The sequence below is a fragment of the Numida meleagris genome, chromosome 20, assembly GCF_002078875.1.
Source record: "Numida meleagris isolate 19003 breed g44 Domestic line chromosome 20, NumMel1.0, whole genome shotgun sequence".
NCBI lineage: Eukaryota > Metazoa > Chordata > Aves > Galliformes > Numididae > Numida > Numida meleagris.
The window spans coordinates 3844058-3863139 of record NC_034428.1 but is presented as its reverse complement, the minus strand read 5'-3'; the positions used below and the strand labels follow the sequence as shown (position 1 = coordinate 3863139).

At 42.8% G+C, this 19082-nt stretch overlaps 2 protein-coding genes across 6 annotated transcripts in view; both read right to left on the bottom strand.

The window, feature by feature from the left end:
• On the bottom strand, positions 658-10430 carry PGD (phosphogluconate dehydrogenase). Its single transcript, XM_021374639.1, has 13 exons — positions 10282-10430; positions 9747-9822; positions 9143-9322; positions 8943-9008; positions 7645-7763; positions 6850-6919; positions 6366-6500; positions 5732-5921; positions 3729-3859; positions 3451-3584; positions 3067-3166; positions 1541-1663; positions 658-945 (listed from the first exon to the last, which is right to left on the bottom strand). Exons 1-13 carry the CDS (start codon positions 10287-10289, stop codon positions 826-828), a joined length of 1452 nt encoding a protein of 483 aa, XP_021230314.1. The 5' UTR covers positions 10290-10430; the 3' UTR covers positions 658-825.
• Positions 11355-19082, bottom strand: part of KIF1B (kinesin family member 1B) — an 85983-nt gene continuing 78255 nt past the window's right edge. For all 5 annotated transcript variants that reach the window (XM_021374633.1, XM_021374632.1, XM_021374635.1 and 2 more), the window contains 5 exons: positions 18794-18915; positions 17860-18009; positions 17179-17371; positions 16501-16619; positions 11355-16025 (listed from right to left, as the gene is read on the bottom strand). In XM_021374633.1, coding sequence (XP_021230308.1) covers positions 15983-16025; positions 16501-16619; positions 17179-17371; positions 17860-18009; positions 18794-18915 — 627 coding nt within the window. In that variant the 3' untranslated portion in view covers positions 11355-15982. The remainder of the gene's footprint in view (positions 16026-16500; positions 16620-17178; positions 17372-17859; positions 18010-18793; positions 18916-19082) is intronic.

Below are 19082 nucleotides of genomic sequence, written 5' to 3'. Positions count from 1 at the left end.
TAATCCAGGCATCAGTCCAGAGCGTAAAATATATTGCGTGACAGGTTCTGCAAAATAAAGGTGCAAGCACCCAGATGAATTTTCAACAGTCCTTAAAATGATGGGATTAGAGGAAAACCAGAGCCAATCTTGCAAGCTACTGCTCGTTATTTTAATTGGCCTGGGGCAGGAGGAGGCGCAACACGCAGCCAAGCCAGCGGCTGGAAGCATCAATGCAGAACTGCAGCTGCACAGAGAACAGCCACTGACAGCCAGACCTGCCTTGACACCTTTAATCTGTATCAAAGCTTCCCCGTGCCCCATCCGACCCTCCACCCTTTCACAGGAAGCAGCTTGCAGTGCACAGGACCACATGCAGGTGAAGGCGCAGAAATCAGTCTTCAAGAACCCAGCTGCTGCCTGCTATGAACCAACAAGAAAAGCCCGTTACCTCCCTGGAATCTCATGCAGAGTTACAGTGCTGACTGTCTGCCACTCTCCACTTTAGCAATTATTGAAATGCAGGCTTCTCTATCTTGATTCCTATGCGTTTATGCACTACAATACAATAAAAATATTAGCACATTAAAATGCATTAAATATTAGCACGTTAAAATACTGCTCAAAGACATTTTAGCCAGTTTTGGCCAGCGGCAAAGGAAAGGAAACATCTCAACATACTTACAAGCAGGTTTATTTAGCTTTCTTATATAGTATGTGAAATATACCCACAAGTTATTACAAAAGTGTGCAAATGCAAGTTCTAACACAGTACAGTATAAAGGGGTGTTCACGGAGCAATATCTGAGATCTACAGTATCTCAGCTTCAAGAAAGAATATTTCCATTAGACATTGTAGGCAGAAGAGGACACATTTCCCCCATGGCCTGTCCAGTTAGTATGGATAAATACACCTGGCTTCGATAATAACTCATACGTATGTGCACCAAAGTAATCACGCTGAGCCTAGAATAAGAACACACACACACACAAAATAAAAAGACACATGAATATGACAGTCATACAAGTACTGGAAATGGCACACACTGAGACACAAGCATATGAATTCAAGAAATGAAATCTGACTCTGATATAACATTCAAAACTATTACATCATTATTATAAAAGACTACCAATAAAACATTTATTAAAACCCAGTAATCAGCAGTTTCATAGAAAGACAACTGTATTCTTTCTGATGTGTACAAACATAAAGACAAGCACTTACATACATCCAGAACTCCAAATATATGTACCTGTTTTCTTAACAAAGCATTTTGATTCAGAAGTACCATGACCCCCTACTTTAGAGATTGAATACCAACACACGCTGGGCAATGTCATACCACTGCCTCTTGTGTTCTATGACCTGATATATCATAGTGTCTTACTGGCTTGCATTTCAGGTTTTGAAGTGTATTAGGAAATCAATGCCTGCAATTTTTTCAGTGGCAGAGTGACCAGGAGATACTACCATCACGATTCTTAGATCAGTAATTAAATACGAACATGATGATATTTCAGTAGATTGCAGATCTACCACACTATTTCAGCCACCTACCTGAATCAGGTTAGCTGGCAGCACTTCATGTCTGTATCCATCATAAAAAGAAAGTGCTGTAGTGAAGCAGGGCATAGGAATACCATGCTGGACTCCAGTACTGATTACATGTCTCCAGGAGTCCTGAGGCAGAAGGGGAGAAAAAAGAAAAAAAGAAAAAGAGAGAAACTTATGTGTGAGCACAATCATTCCAGTGTAATAGTGTGTGCAATTTCACATTATATAAAATCTAAGTCTGAGCAAACGCAGTGGTATATTCCTGATTTAACACAAAAAGGTTGATCCAAAATAACAGCAATAATGAGCCAGAGTTTGCGATCGAGCAAATACAAGTGCAGGCATATATTTCACATGCAATCAAATACAACTGAGACAAGAATGCTGTTCTTTCACAGATCATCAACACATCCCAAGAACACGAACACAGTGAGGTATTTTCAGGACATCTAATCAAGCACACAACCACCACCCGCCCAAACATAAGAAATCAGCACGTTAGCTTCAGACAGACACGTGGATAATCACTATTTCAGCTGTACACCTGATGTTAGTAACCTGCATGCAATAATCAGCTTCAATAAAAAGAGCTATTAATGATAATATAAGACTTCTTTGTTGGCCAGATAATCTGTTTTTAGTTCTGCCTGTCATCTCCTGCCCAAATGAGGGCACTGTTTGGACAGTCTAATGAATGGCGGGTCTGACATGCTGTTATTTTGGTGCTACTGCAAACAACTGGAACAAAGCCTGATACTTTGTACCACTGAAATCCAAGCACACAGTAGGCACAAGACACCTGGCAGTGATGAGAATGTCCACACGGGCTAGACATTTTTTCCTGACACTGCAGTTCTATTGAACTGCTCTATTCCTGCTTAGGGCTCTTCTGTAATAGTACAACAGAAATCTTTAGTTTTTAACGACAGCTTCACCAGAATTGAAGAGTAGAACCATGGTACAACCATGATGATATGTTTGTTTGCTCCTGTATTATCTTGACATTGACAATATATCTTACAACATTAGGCAAGATCTTGATTTGCTGCTTGATATATCTGGATGATCATTTATAAAGTGGTGCAAAACCCTTTTTCTTCATTTGGCGCTAGCATTTTTCAGCTTTTTGATGAAAAAGAGGCAAGTGGTATTTGTAGGTATTTAGAAGGACAGGTCACCATCCTTGGTGTCTTGAAAAATTCTAATTTGAATCTCAGCAATCTTGTGTGATTTCTACCACCAACTATATGGCTTATTTTGCATCCTAAGCTTCTAAGACTGGTATGTTCTTTTAAAGGACGCCTCAAAGCCGTAAATGACTAAATCCTGCTCACAAATGAGTGTATGTAAAATATACAAATAGCTTGAAGATTTTTTAGAGATCTTTGGGATTAAGGATGCTGCATAAATAGGATTCAAAGATGTTCTTCCCACCTTCTCATTTTTCTACTTAAATAAAATTGTGAAGGAAACAAAAAGTTCAGACTGCACACTGTTGTTTTTATGTTTTTCCTTCCTTAGAAACTCACCTGGCATTTTTCAACAGCTGTCTTAAAGAAATCATCCAACAGCAAATTCTGAAGTTCAGGGTTTCGATCAAAAGCATCTTTGATTTTTCCCAGGAACACGCTAGGCAGAACACATACAAGCCAGAAATCAAATGGTGTACCTTTCTACAATGGCCTAGAATCAAAAAACTACAGTGCCAAGATTTGACTCAGCTGAGCCACCAGAAAATTGGCATCATCTGTAATCTCTAATGCTGACTAGAGAAACAGACTCCCAGAACCTTACCAACACATTAACTCAATGGATTTTCTTAAAATCTCCAGGCTTCTCAGTCTAGCACTGCATGAAGTAAACTGCCTCCTCTTCACCCCTCAGCAACTAAATTACCTCTTCATCTCAATTACCTTCTGATGATGCAGCCTCCCCTCCACATCAGGGCAATGCCACCATAATTCAGTGTCCAGCCAAATTCTTTGGCTGCTTGTCTCAGCAGCATGAAGCCTTGAGCATACGAGATAATCTTGGAAGCATACAGGGCCTAAAACAAGCAAAACAATGAAGTGAAGTCCCGCCAAGTTGAATGAGAAATAGACACAAGAGGTCCTCACCACAGTTTACAGCATTCAAAACTTGTTTTGACCAGCAGCTTTAATGGAATACTCTGGCAAACACAATGTCTCACCTTGCGTATGTCCTCCAGAAATGCCTTCTTGTTCCCACTAAACTGAGTCAATTTAGGCCCATTCAGCACCTTACTGGCCTGGACTCTCTCATCCTTGAGGGACGACAGGCACCGTGCAAACACAGCTTCACCTTAGGTATGGTAGGAAAGAACAGAGAATTAGCAAGATCAGTATCACCATTAAGGTCTGAGACACTTGTTCTGTCACATAACGACTGCCACTGAATGATGAGCCACTGCTCAGAGTGAAACAGAGCCACATGGAAAGAAGTGTACAAATTCATTATCTCAGTTGTGTTACTGAGGGACCAGTCTGCCAGCCAGCACGACCACTGGGTAAATACTGGCTGACACAGCTTTGAAATGATAAAAAAAAAAAAACAGCAAAGAAAGCGCATCTAAAATCAGATCAGCAGTTTTGGACATAGAAGTTAACTTATACGAGGAAATAAACTCAACAAATCTTGTAGGCTCACAACATTAGCTTTCAGAAGCCCACTAGACAGTTTTATAACGCCACTAAGCAGATTAGTGAACATCATTCTCCGGGGCTAAGGAGACAGCCAGGTCGTGTCTTCAGCTCCTAAGAAGTATGACTGAGTCAGATCAAGAGGCTGGCATTCAGGCTATCTCTAATCATGCTGTTTAAGTTGTACTTATTTGCAATTGAAAATACTGTTGTTAAGTGAGAATAAAATATAAAAATAAAAATAGTTTCCTTTCCAGATCCTGAGAGGAGGAAAGCAATTAAGAAGGAAATTAAAAAGCAATTAAAAAGAAAACAAAAGCTTTCATATTGAACTCTTCTTCCTCCTTAAAAGCCGTTGTGAATTACAGAAAAAAAAAAAAGAAAAAAAGAGAAGAATGAGTCACATCTGTACAGGACTCTGGATCCTCCCTGCTGTAGGATTAACAGACTGTATCAAAATCAGAACACACTCCTCTCCATTTCTGCAAAAACTTCCTTCTACAGCTCAGGAGGAAAAGGAGGGAGGAAGGGGAAGGGACTGGGAAAAAGCAGAGGTAGCATGACTCTGCCTTCACAAGAAGGCTGCAAGTCATGCTTATGCAATAAAGTCACACACAGAAACTGCCCTAAGAATGGCCGTGTTTGCATAAGGACTGCTGCATGTACTTCCTTATCCACGGATCATTACCTAACAGCCACCAGGCAGGACTCATAAGGGAGTGTCTTCTCCACCCTCAATCTTTGCACCAACACTGAACTAAGGAATATCAGCAGTGCAAGTGAGAAACTCATTTTTCCAAGCCTACAACTGACAGACTGTAACTGTGGCAGAACACAAAAACCATTTACAAAGCATGCTTTGTAAAAATACATTGTTGCAACACAGCCACATTTCTCTCAGAGCTATCACTCCAGTTACTCTTTTCAGCATCCTGAATACAGTTTATCTTCTAATAAAACAGGACTTGAACTTCAGGCAACAGAAAAAGAGGTGAGAAAGCACGAAAAATAAAGCCAACCTGAGAGCAAAGAAACTACTGAGTCATCTTATTTACTCAAAGGGAAAGCCTACATTGGCCCTGTGGTTAAGGGAGCATTCTATAGTGTCGCAAACGTGTTACAACTCCTGTGTCACAATTCCGAGCCAGGCTAGATAGAAGTGTAGATGCCATAGTGTTAGGGCTGTATGTGAGCAGGTACGTTCTCATATCCTTCAGGGATATAATCTAAAAGAATTATAAATTACATTCCCATCATCTTTGTTTGGGCTTTGATGAGCAGCCTTATTAGCCACAAAACCAGCACAGTCCAGCCTTTGTGTTCTTGTCTACTTGCAGTGAATCACAGAAATAGGAGAAGGAAATGTTTAAGGAGACATCTGAAAAACAAGAACTTACCAAGCAGTGGTCAAGCAACAAAGTTTTGGATTTCCCCACTGCTTTTTTTTTTTTCTTTTTTTCCAATCGCAATGCTCCTTGGTGTGATAGGCCATGTGCAGGTAGGAAAGACAAAGCTGGATCAAAGAGCCAATTACCTATGAGAGTGACAGGGACTCCATATTCCAGGGCAGAAATTGCCGTCCACTTCCCTGTGCCTTTTTGTCCTGCACTGTCCCTGATCTTTGGGAGGAGGTATTTGCCATCATTGTCTTTGAATTTGAGAATATTGGCTGTGATTTCAATAAGGAAAGAGTCCAGTTCAGTCTTATTCCATTCATCAAATACCTGGAAGAGGAGAGAAAGTACACATAGACAGATACATACATACACACCAATTTACCAATTAGCTAACACATATCTACTGATTTACTGATGTATGTATAAATGTAGATGCATATGTATGCTTGCAGAAGGGGTTCACATTATCTCAGTTACTGGTTTTACCAGCTTTTGCCAGGCAAGATGTTGCTCCCCAAGGAGAAAGTAGCTGTAGAATGGGAGAATTTAGACAACATCTGTAAACGTTCAGGTGTAAGTGCTTGCTGCTCCCTACCTCCCTGCTATTTGAAGTTCAGGCACATTGTGCATCTGGCCCTGACCAAAGGAGCACAAGTCAGATAAATTAACTTTACATGCATACAGCAGCTTGAACCAAGCCCAGCTGCCCCTATCAAGTGCAGACAGCCAGCATGGATCAGGAAGGGAAGACACTAAAAAACTACAAATCACCCGTGACATCTCATCGTGATCCATGCCCACGACATCTTTCATCAGGTGGTAGGCCTCACAAATCAACTGCATGTCTCCATATTCAATCCCATTATGCACCATCTTCACAAAGTGTCCGGCACCCTCCTCTCCCACCTGTCAAGACACACAAAAAAGACTAAAAAATGCCATCAGTAACACTGCTGTCACCATTTTCAGTATTTAATACCTACCCCATGGATTCCTTCTGTCCAATAAAGCCTCACAAGCCCAGCGCTAACAGAAAATGCTGTAGTGTAACCACAGAACCACTTTGCTTCCCCACCACACAACCCAGCCATAAAATGCTTTTCTCCCATTGCACTGGATAACACATACCAGAGTTGGTCAATCTGAATTGAAGGCAGGCAGCCAGAAAACCCACGTAGCAACGTGGCTAACTTTAATAGCATTTTATGCATGAGCTACCTACACAGGCTGAGGTCAGTATCAAATTAATATTTACCCAGTCACAACAAGGCTCCCCAGATCCCACTTTAGCAGCAATGCTTTGAAATATGGTCTTGATATGTGGCCTGCGGATAGAAATAACATGGCTCAGCAGGTAAGAAGAGGACATCACCACCACCAGAGAAAAATCCATCTGTACGATGCATCCTTCTGCAGGAATGGGATGAGGGCATGCTGGCAGGCTGACAACACATCACACAGTAATGTCATAAAAAAAGAGTGTTTTTCCCGGAACTAGACACTGCTTGCAAGAAAAGGAGACAGACCATGTCATACACTTAAAGGTACTGTGCAGTCATACTTAATGGACCTGAAGGAGTTCAAATATTACTTTCTCCATTTTACAGATGGGAAAACTAAGGCAGGATATGATTTAAGCTCATACTTGGAGGACATCAGTGGCAGAGCTGAAGCAAAGTCATATTCTGTTCGATAGTTACAAGAAAAATCCAGGGAGATCCAGAGGCTCATAATCAAGATATAGGAATTTTGCTTAAATTCAAAAAGAAATCCTTTCTCCGTCCCACACATTTTTCCTCTAGATTTCCGTAGGTATTACTTTTGCCTGTGAAATCTTGAAAGAAGAAACTTAGTTTTTCTTGCTATAAAAAATTTGGCACTGGCGGGTGACTCCAGCTATGTTGAGAAATCCTGAACCTTGAGGAAGTAAGACGGCAACATATCTTGTTCTCTCCACACCCACACCCCTCCTCCTTCCTTCCCTCAGCTCTCAACATGAACAGAATGATTGTTGCAGACCAGTCTGAAGAATCCACCAGCTCATGCTTACCAGGCTTCTTTGGATCCTCCCGGCATGAGTGAAGGACCATACCTGGCACCTTCCTCTCCACCACTAACACCACTTCCAACAAACAAGAGGCCTTTTTTCTGCAGCTCCTTACAGCGTCTCTGGAACAACAACAACAACAACAAGTCATTTAAATTTCTTTTCATACCACTGCCTCACAAACAAAGGTTAGTAAATCACACCTAAAATCAGGTTTTCAACACTGCTTTGGACATGCTACCAAACAGCTTCAGAGAAAGCTTGTATGTACACAGAAGCGAACACGAGGAAACTCAGTGTTGCTTTGACACAGATCCTTCCAAGAGAGTCATGCCGAGAGAACAAATTCCTTGTAACCACCGGGTAGAAAAGTGCAGTACTGAGGCTGGAAAAGCCTCAGGATTAAGTGCCAGTGACACACGCTGTGTGCTGAGATATGAGGGAAGCAGAATAGGCCCAAGTTGCTGATTGCATTGTGGAGCAAAGGTGCAATCATGGATAACTGTATGGGAAATTAACTCCCTTTGAGTGGGAGAGAAACACAGCCTGAGATTCGTAAGCAGAGCTGCAAGTTCTCCAAGTATTAAATGTCATTTAAGACCTGTTTTTCACTCTGATTGCCCAAGTCGCTTACCCAAGATAAGAATGCAAAAGCAGAAAGGCTGATAGCAATACCCCCTCTAATGCTCAGAAATACTAATTTGCGTGCAACGGTTTTAACGTAGTCATCCCAAACACACTAAGGAACAGTCTGCTCGTACACAGGCCTTAAGAAAAGCAAAAAAAAAAAAAAAAAGACTGAAGAACAAGATCACTGCTGGCCTGTTTTTATTACCGAGACAGCCAAAGCAGCAATTCTGTCTTCTTGGATTTTCCAGCAGTTGTGTAGGACAGAGACATAATAACTAATGCAATACTGTCCATCACTTCAGAATCTGTATTCCAGGACCTTGGCAGTTCCTACCCAGTTCAATAAATACCCTCGGATGTTCTAATCTCCCTGAAAACTCCTTAAGTCTGTAACGAGATATTTTCTAAGAGCTTTCAACACCTTAAAATACGTCAATAAATACAGCCTTCGATGATTTAGGAAACTTCTATAAAATATACTTACAGAACAGTCCTTAACTATTGCAAAAACTGCTTTTTAATAGACCGTATAATCTAGTTCTGCAATGAGCACTCAGTTTGCCCCCCCCAGGGAGATGACATCTTATTGGCTAACCGTTCTCATGATCAGAGGAGAAAGAATCATGGGAAGCGTATTTTATTCATCCATTTTGGGCAGAAAACAGGCTTACCGTGGTATCTCTATACTCAGAATTCCCACCGTCAATTATGATGTCCCCAGTCTCCAACAACGGCACCTGGCAAAAATAAATGAGCGTTTTGTCTTCTTCACTGGACTCAAAGATTTAGTAATGACAAACAATTGACATCTTCCAGAGAAAATGTCTCCAAGAGTCAGAGAAATCGCAGTTAGAAAGAACGTCTGCCTCACTAATTTATTGATGAAGTCATCCACCGCACTTCCAGCCTTCACCAGCAAGATGATGCGTCGAGGCTTCTTTAGCTTCGAGACCATCTCCTCCAGGCTGTGAGCACCAATCACTTTGGTTCCTTTGGCCTCATTGGCCAGAAAGTCATCCACTTTGGAAACTGTCCTGTTAAAAGCACAGACCTGGAGGAGCAACAAAACAAGTTAATAAGCCTGACAGCTGAAAGGTTACCTGAGCTCAGGCTACAGGTTACGTAAACAAGGTTCAACATTACACATTCTCCTGCTTCTACCCAAAGATGCTGAGTAGGGATGCGCCTTATAGCATGTCACTGCAAGCACCCTGGGAGCCTTTTGTTAACGGCCAAACCCAAAGCAAACTTAAGAGAAAAAGCATGCTTACAGACAGCTGATGTACCAGGTAGCTGACCAAGTACAAGCATGCCAGGCTGCTTTGCTCTGGGAACAGGACAAAGGGCAGCCGGGGTTACGTTTAAAGGAGGAAACGCCACCCATTAGGGCATCACAAGAAGAAAAACAAAACGCTAAGCTCCAGCCCCGGGAGCTCCTGACTCAGCCTTTCTGCACGACATTTTCTTTCACTTACCACGAAGCCGTGATCATTCATGTTCAGAATCAGGTTCTGACCCATCACGGCCAGTCCGATCAACGCAATATCAGCTCTGGGAAGGGGAGAACCACACGCGTCAGGCTCCAGCAGCGACCGGCGGGGCACATCACGCCTGCTCGGCCGTTCCGCCCGCGGGAACCGGCAGCCCCCCCTCCCACCAGGCCTGATTCCAGCTCCGCTCCGGGACCCGGCTCGACTCGGGGCGCGAACCCCGGCAGAGGCCGCGGGCCGTCAGCGCGCTCTGACCCAGCGCCCGGCGCCCGGTTCCGGCCGTGCCCTTCCCGCTCATCGCTGCACGGAGCGGCCTGGCGGCGGGGGAAGGCCGGGAGCGCTGCCGGAGCCGCCTCAAACGCACGGCGGAACGCCGCCCCAGCGCCGCTCGGTGAGGCCGCTCCCCGAGGCGCGCAGCGCATCCCGGCTTTACGGCTATCCCCGAGCCCGGAGGCAGCTGAGCAGAGTCCCGTCCCGCCCCCGCCCGAGGGAAGCGGAGCAGCCCGATGCCCGCACTCACTCGGCCATGGCTGCGGCGCGCACTGCTCCCCACTGACGGCTCTCGCTCACGGACGGCCGCGGCGCGCGCCGCCCGCTCCCTTAGCCTCAAGGGACGGGGGGGGCGGGGCGGAGCGCGCCCATTGGCTGTTCGCGCCCATTGGCTGTTCCCGCCCGGCGCCGCCTTCCCGCCCATGGGGCGATGGCTCAGGCCTGAGGAGCGCAGCGCCGAGCGCCTCGCCCCCTTAAAGGGACAGCTCTGGGATAGGGCGCTGGGCCTGACCCTCAGGACAGAGACAGGGAAAGGCCGTGAAGCCCTGCACAGGCCCAGGGGAGGAGCGGCCTGGCCGATGGCTGCTGGCACTGGAAAGGTTTCCTCAGCAGCCAAACCCGCAGGAGGGTGGCAGGCCGCAGATTTGCGCTTCAGGCACCCGCCCGCCCATGTACAAAACCCACAAATGTTGGCAGCAAACACCTACCCCAGGGCCTCGCACCGGCTGGGTGCTGTGCAACTGTTGTTTCCTCGCTCCTTTAATTAAATAGCATTAATTGCCAAAACACCAGTGTTGGAAAATTGTACCCTGCCGCCATCAGTGCCTCGAGCACCACACTGAGAAAGGAGGCAGAAGAGCCGAGGAACAGCGCCTGCAGCTGCACGCCAGGAGTGGCGGGGATGCAGCACCACAGCAGCCCCACGATAAGCACAGCGCTCACCTCCCACCAAGGAAGGTCCACGGGACTGCAGGGTGCCCCGTCCCACAGCTGGCAGCTCAACCCCCAGCGCGGCTGTCAGGGTTCGGTGGCTCGAGCTCACTCGCTTCTTGTTCTTAGCCAGTTCAGCTTCAGCAGCACTACTACAGCCTTTTTATCTTTTGAGCAAAATCATCTTTTGAAACCATCTAAATACTACTTAGAAACGCCACAGAGCACACCAGAAGGAAGAGAATGACAAAAGATAAAGAGAGCCTCTCATCTTTCTCAAGAACAGGTGAGGCACATTTCTTTCCGCAGAAGCATAACCTTGCTCAGGATAGGCTTTGCGAACAATACATTAAGATACTATTAATTAAATCATACTAAAAGGAGCACACGTTATACCTGCTAATGCACTGGTTGTACCTTTATTGTTTCACCTCGTTCACTAACAATTCAGTGGTGCAAGGTTACCATACACAGTTAGATAATATCTGCATTGCACACCTAAGGCTATACAGCAAATGGATCAGAATTAGTACAAATACATGAACTATATTTACATTTTGTATACTCAAGCTCCAAACATCAGATATTTACAAAATAAAACATGAAAATGAAAATCTGAAATTAATGTACAGTGTTGCTGATGCACTCCTTCGCTGGGATGAAATCAGTTTGCAAAGAGATTTGTTCAAGAAGGCCACTTATACAGCGTATACTTTGTATACCTTGTGTACAGAGAAGTTAAGCAGAAATGAGAACTGCAATTAAAATAAAAAAAAATGTATTTCAGTGCAACAGCATGTCTAATGTCCAAAGTCAAGAACATTAATCAACCGCACATGAAGTATGAACAAGAAGAGTGGGAAATTAAAATCTGATCCTGGGAAGTGCTGATCATCCAAGACTCCCTCTGCTTCTATAGTTTAGGTTTCAATGCAAGCAAGAGGTAGCTCAGTACTGCTCAGGATCAGACTATTACCGTGGCAACAGTACAAATTGGAGAGGGAGGACCCCTACACCCTCCATTTTCTGAACACATGTGTCTGCTCCCGTTAATTTAAAAACTGTTCCAATTGACATTGGACACAACCATCTGGTTTGAGTTGGACTAGTTTTGATTTCAAATACTTAGAATGCATAAATGGCCTTCTGAACAAAAAAATCTCAATCCTGCTCTTGAACACCTGATGTTTTTAAACAAAGAAGCACAAAATTAATACATTCCTGCTACATACAGTACAGTTCAGACCACATACTGGTGTTATTAACCACAATGGAGAGATGCAACGCACACATTAGAGATCCATTTTCAAGTACATTCAGCAAACCATTCCAGAGCAGCATTAGTATCCTTCCTTCGAGCAGCAGGTGAACAACTGCATGTTCAACAAAAACACCACCACAGTATAAACTAACACAAACTAAGGCTGTGTAAGAGTACCAGAAAGATGCAAATGCATAGGCAGTATTAGTTATTGGAGAGTACCAACAGGTGTTATTCTAAAGCTAATCCTCTTTCTTATCTAATGTGCAATTAATTACAGATGTATAAATATACAATACATTACATAAAATTAAATCCCTGTAAATTAGATAACAAGCAGCAAAAGGTAAAGTCTTTGCTTTGAAATATCTTGCTGATCAGTAATAAGAACTATTACACACTAGCAAAACAAAAGAACACAGTTCTCAGTGGTTTGGAAATAATATTACCTTCCCTTCTGCATCCCAGAACATCGGAATCTTCTTTCAAAAGGTACTTAAAGTGCATTTCCAAAGTACAGTATAGAAGGTTTAGTTTAAAAATATCCAGGAATCTTTATTACAAACGACGTGGTTTTCATTGGGCCATTTCTTCTCCCATTTACTCAGGAACATAAAAAAACCCAAACCCTGGCACAGTTTCACTCCCAATTCTGTTTAAGAAACCCCTGTCAGGTTTACCAGCAGTGTTTCTGCTCAGTGGGCTGGCAGACCCCCAGCAGGATGCCTGGCCCCCAGCAGCTGGGCCCTGAGAGCTGTCTGACTCCAGGACTCCACAAGCATGCAGTAGGTAACCAAGAGTGGGTTTTTAAATGTCAAGAGAAGGCAGCTTGGCACGTTTTTCCCTTCTTGCTCTGTTTCTAAACAGAATTTTTTAAGTTGCTGTGTTGGAGCAAAACAGCTCTGAAATGAATAGAAATGCACTTTTTTTGTTTGGCTTTGCTTTCCTTTTAAAGAAAATTTTAATTCATTTCAGTTGTCCAGTTTTAAGTAGGGAAACCAATGTCTTAGTAATTGGTGAAAATCTGTATTTAGGTCAGACCCAGTAACAGCAATGCCCTTTTGAACTCCACATGAGAATTGATTTTGTCAAGATTACGCAGGTCTAAGAGATACTGATGATTAAAAATAGAATTTTGTTCTTCTGATGACCTGTTATCCACACAGACACCAAGTCATAAGAAGCTGCTTGGAATCTTCGGTTATAAGACGCTTATGCAACACAAGTGTAACATCTCCAGCTCTGTATAAAACAAGCAACTGTCTCTTCCTGTTTTCAAAGGAAAATCCTTTAATCGTGTTTCTATGCAATGTTCATTTACCCATGGTTCATTTTCTGGCTTATCCAAAGCAAAGACTTAGAAAACTAGTTTTCTTCTAGATTTAAAAATAAAAAAAAAGATAAAAACAAATTTTTATCTCTCAGTGCGTCACATAATACCACCACTTAAATTGCTAGTCCTCCTCAGAACAGTTCCACTTTCATGGCAAACAGTGGCGATGGCGGCAGTAACAACTTAGTGCTTAAAGTTAATCTACTTCATTCTCAATACATCTTGAGATCAGCTTAGCTCCAGCTTGAGGAGCTTCCTTCCAGCACTAGCAGTCTTATCATCCACACGCTGCAAGTGCGTATCGTCCATTGCAAAACAAAGAACTACCACCACTGTATACAGAGTCACACACACTCAACAAGACAAAACCAGAAAAAAAAAACTCTACTATGTTCTGGGTCCCCAGGACACACACTCACTCTGGGTTCCAGTTCTGAAATAAATCTGAGGACCACAGGAGATGGGATGAGCACATTATTTAACTTGAATACTATACGGATAAATAAGGATATGCCCTAGCAAGTGTCAGACTCCATCTCCCCATTCCAGCTATGCTTTTAGGAGGTCCCATTATGCATTGCATTTTATTGAATGAAAAACCCATAAAGCTAAAAAAAAAAAGAATAAAAATTGCTCAGCTGATGACAGTCCCACATATACTTTTGGCCACAGAACTCCCAAGGCATGGGGTGACCTGGCGATGAGTGATTTGAATTGAAATGACCTTCCTGAGCTGGGGTCACAATTTATTTTTTTCCTAGATGTGCCTACTGTAATGGGATGAAACTTTTTCATCTCTACCCAAGAGTAAGGAACCTCAGGGTGAAATCCCAGTACATTTGCCCAGGATCACAGCTAGCCCTACCAGTGCCCAAGGTAAGTCAAGAAACCATAGCATAGCAGTCTGAAACAGAAAATAAAACAAACAAAAGCCTCCAATCTCTCTGGAAACCAAACTAAGAAAGATGAGTTCACTTCTTAGAAAGGAAACTCATTCTGCCTTCCTTTTCTGGGGCAAGGAGCAAAGCTTTGCCCCAGAGAGAACTTCCATTGCAGGTCAAGAACCAACACCACTCGGCTGATCTCCAAGAAACAAACAGTCACACCACACTGACCAGGATCAAAGTCCACTTGATCTGTCCTCTAGGAACGATTATTTCTGAAATTAGTAATAACTAGGGAGGTTAGCTGATGAGAATTGCAGCAGGTAGATTAAGAAACATTCAACAATTATTCCAAAAGGAAGTGAAAGTGTCCTGCTGTTCCCTGAAGAATACTGCAAGTGCAGGGTCTAGAAAGCATTCTGTAGACAAAGGATACTTTTCCCCATTGACAGATGGGATGGCAGCTGAATATTGCAGGTACAAGATGCATGCATAAAGCAGGCATTTCAGAATGATGCCAAAGAGCTGTCTTCCCTAACAAACCGATTACAAGTGTGAACGTCTTCAGAGAGGCGTGAACTGTTGCTCCAGGAACTAGAAAGGCTGAACTAAAAGCAGAAAGGGGAGATGTTGCCCTCCTGTGGTGATCTCCTGAAAAGGCTCCAGGGAACCACCACGCTGGCTCCTTCCACCTGCATCAAACGCGAGGGTGAGCATCTTCAGGGATTCTACCTAATACAATATGGTTTGGTTTTCCTCACATTAGCAGAAGTTCTGCCTGCTCAGCTCAGAGGTAAAGTAGCATTACGTTTCAGTGGAAGAGTTAGAGGCAAGTACCGCTCACCTGCACTCCCACAGCAAACACGGAAAGGCAGATCACTGCACCCAACACCCACAGATTCTTTCCGTACTTCTTTCCAGATCTTTCCAGCCCATTAGACCCAGAGAACTCAAAAACTTGCACCAAGTCCAAAACCCAGTCTGCCCAGATAGATTTATCCAATGTCAGCTTTCAAAAGAGTTTAAATCAGAGGCTGGAAAGCCTGAGGAGCTATTGCAGTTCCTGACTGGGTAATGTCTACACAGAAGGAATAATCTTTCCTTGGCATTAGCACTTTGCCCTGAGGGAACCAATGACTATTGCCAAGTCACGAATTGAATGAAAAACCTGTAGCATTCTAGACAGACAACAACGTACAGTGGGACAGACACCAGAAGGTCAGCTGGAATGAGAAAACAATTGTTATAGGAAAAAATATTTTTTTTTTCCTTTTTAGAGTCGTGCATAATCAGTCTTTTTTTTTTTTTTCCTCCTTTTTGTTTGGCCACATGCTACTAGTAGGATTCTCTGCACAAGTGAAAAGAAACGAAGTAGTGTTAGAATATCTAGAAAATGCAATGGAGGAGGTGGGAAGGTAGGGGTTGTTAAGCCACAGGATTACATACAAGAGAAACTGCCAAGAATCACAAAGAGAAAATGAGAGGTAACACTTTATCTATCAGAATGGGAGTTAGGGAGAACAGATGAGAACATTACACAGACTCAGTACTTCAGCTGGCCCGTCCGTCTTCGAGCCAGTTTTGACCTGCACAAGAAAGAAGTAAAAAAGCATTTGTTGAATTCTGGAAAGTCAACTTTTCTTCCTTCCCCAGAGTTTCCCCATCTTTTGTTCTGTTCTTCAATACAGTCTTAGCTTACTTTACAAGTTTAGAAAGTAAAATCTATCATGAGCTATATCCAGAAAAACTGCTCTTTCATCTGCTGTGCTCCTTTGAGGGATGATGGGTTCTTTTAAAGACTGTAACATTTGACACTGCACAGTAATAGCATGTTCAAATTGTATATGTATATTAAGAATGTCACAAGACAAAGCAGCAGCCACTGCATTTCTTGAACTTTTTTTTTCTTTTTTATTGTCCACTCCTTTGCCTCCCTTCAGCTCAACCATCTGCTCAATTTCTTCAGAACAAGGCTAAGTTCTGTGACAAACTATCTATCTATCTGCCTGTTTGTTTACAACTATTTTTAAGCTCTTTGTTTGCTCAGGAATTGCCTCTTACCGTATCGTGCCAGCAAGAAGTGGGTTGAAGGCATATAACCAGTCATTCATGTCTTTGTCATTGATGGCCTGGAGCAGGACCCCACGATGCTTCGTGCATACACCAAAGGTGTTGGGTGTCTGCAATATTGAGGACAATTGAAAATAACTAAGCCTACAGACATTGAAGCTGATGCACAATTCCTCCCTCAGGAAGAGAGAGCTACGTCCATTTTCTAAAAAACACAAGACCTAAGGTCTTCCCTTTAAGTTTCACAGTCATTTCCAGGACATCACTAGTCAGACATCATCCACAAAATACTTTTAATCCAAGCATGTGGACTTTAAGAGCTGTTGGGATGGAGTAGTAAAGTTAATTTGATTCTTCTGAACTCAAACAGCATGTCTGTGTTAAAAAAAAACATGAAAAACAAACAGGGCCATTGTACCAACAAGTGCTCATAAAACCAATAACAATCCAGCACAGCAGTTAGCTTCAGTCTCTCACAGGACTATGTCCAAATCATAAGAACCTCTGAACAAACTGGGAACCATGTGGGCAGAATTATCAGATGCCAGGCAAATCTCTAAAACAGAGATGCATTTCAGACCAGAGATGACCCACAGGATGTTAAGGATGTGCTACTACCTGTAGTGATGTTCCTGCTCTACATATAAATCAATAACTGCTCTCACTGACCTTTACCATTGCCTGCTGATCCTCACTGTATTCCACCTGAGCTGTGGATAAGTTTATGAGTCCTCTTTCCACAGGATCTTTGTCACTGTTGTAAATAAAAACATAGGGACGGCGGACCACCACAAAGTGCTTGGCCCAGGAGCTGGAGAGTGGCTCTTTGAAGTGGAGGTATCCTTTCTTTGACACCACAGAGCTGGAAAAACAAAACAAACCGAAGAAATAAAAACCACAGATAAATATGAATACATTTTCCACTAAGGAAGACAGCTACTGAGTACTTCTATGAACTGCAAACACTGCACAGGACTTGGTCCCTAATATTTTCTTAATGCTGTTGCGGACAAAAAAAGTTTTTCTATAGCAATCTGAATTTTGTCATCAAGAACCATTTAAATGTCTGACAGATAAAGGACCCATAGAGATCTCTATTTCAATGACTCTTCACCATAGTTTTGATGGTAAAAAAATATTACATTTGAGTCACTAGAAACCCCCATGAATTAGTAGGTGCAGGGAATTAATTCTGCAGAGATCAAGTACCGATATAACTCAGCAATCCTGACCCCAACCTGCCATCACCTGTTTACCATCCTCAAATGGAGTAAGGAAACTATACATCTCAATAGCCCCGTGACAATGTGCAGGAAGCCACGATAACAGCCTCTAGAACTGAAAGTATACCCTGGTCTGATTTCCTCAATATCAGGAACAAGATTCAGGAATTCATTCTTTCCAGCTCTGGCAAGATAGGAATTTTCTACTGCAGGAATTATCTGGAACTGTTCCATCTCAGGACAGGGACTGGAGGCACGAGAATTTGCTTCTGGTGTCCTTTAAATAAAAAAAAGTGGATAAAGTAAATCACAAAAAGCAACTGAATCTGACAACAGAATTTAAAGTCCATCTACAACCTCGCCTGTCTTGCAAGCTTCACCTTCCAGTCCAATCTTTTTGTATGACACTGGGAGCCTTCTGTATAACATTAAACATAATTTCTCTTCAAATGTGTGGAATAAAACTCGAGGCTCTGTTGTAGGGAGATAAACAGTAACTGCTAGCAAGCAGTTTCCAGTCTGCCTTGTTTTTCTTGTAAAATGCAGTCACAATATAGAAACATGTCTTACTACAGTCTGATATAGTACTTAGTACTCCCCTCAGGGATGTTAGGCAGAGAAAGAACAAAGGTAGTTATTTCCAATTTCATCAGAAAAATCTATAGGTACAGCTGAGAAAAAGAGATTATTGGCCAAACGAGTTTATTCTGAGTTACTGTTCACAGGCCTTTTGAAAAGACCTCTACAAACAACCAAAAAACTTGGGGACTCTCCTTGTCAAAGATGCATTGGTCCTCAGAACAACACATACCTGACTGTTATTTCACAACAAAGGATAAAAACATCTCAGAGGTAAAAAACAAACAAACAAACAAAAAAAACAGTGGGGAAAAAAATAATTGTGCAGTGACTGCAAATGGAAAGGCAGAGGCCTACACAGAGAAATATCTAAAAGTAGAGAAAAGGAAGAATGGGGAAAAACACTGATAAAACAAACCCTAGAGTTCTATGTGCACGATACGCACTAAGAAGTATTTCTACTATCCATACCCTGTACTTACTTCTGATCAATTGAACTGCATCTTGAATCCACCAGAGAAGGACAGGTAGATGAAGGTGTGAGGGTAGCACTGCTGAAACTGGACACTGATGGGTCCCGTCCAATGGGAGAAATATCAGACAACTACAAGCAGAAATACACGCAAAATATCAGAGGGGGTTTTTGATAGCTAGTGTTCAGTCCTAGCTAGAATATAGCATTTCACGTGCAGAAGGCTCAGGCAATAGAGAAGTATTTCCCTACTCAGTGGTAAAAATTTTTTTGCATAAACTGTAATAAATCCATCTGTG

What these genes read in the sequence shown, in the direction of transcription:
- PGD (XM_021374639.1), bottom strand. An exon ending in CAGCTGTTGAAAAATGCCAG is followed by an intron (nt 1,664 to 3,066) that starts GTGAGTTTCTAA and finishes CTTCTGCCTCAG; the next exon opens with GACTCCTGGAGACATGTAAT. An exon ending in TGCCAGCTAACCTGATTCAG is followed by an intron (nt 946 to 1,540) that starts GTAGGTGGCTGA and finishes TTCTTATTCTAG; the next exon opens with GCTCAGCGTGATTACTTTGG.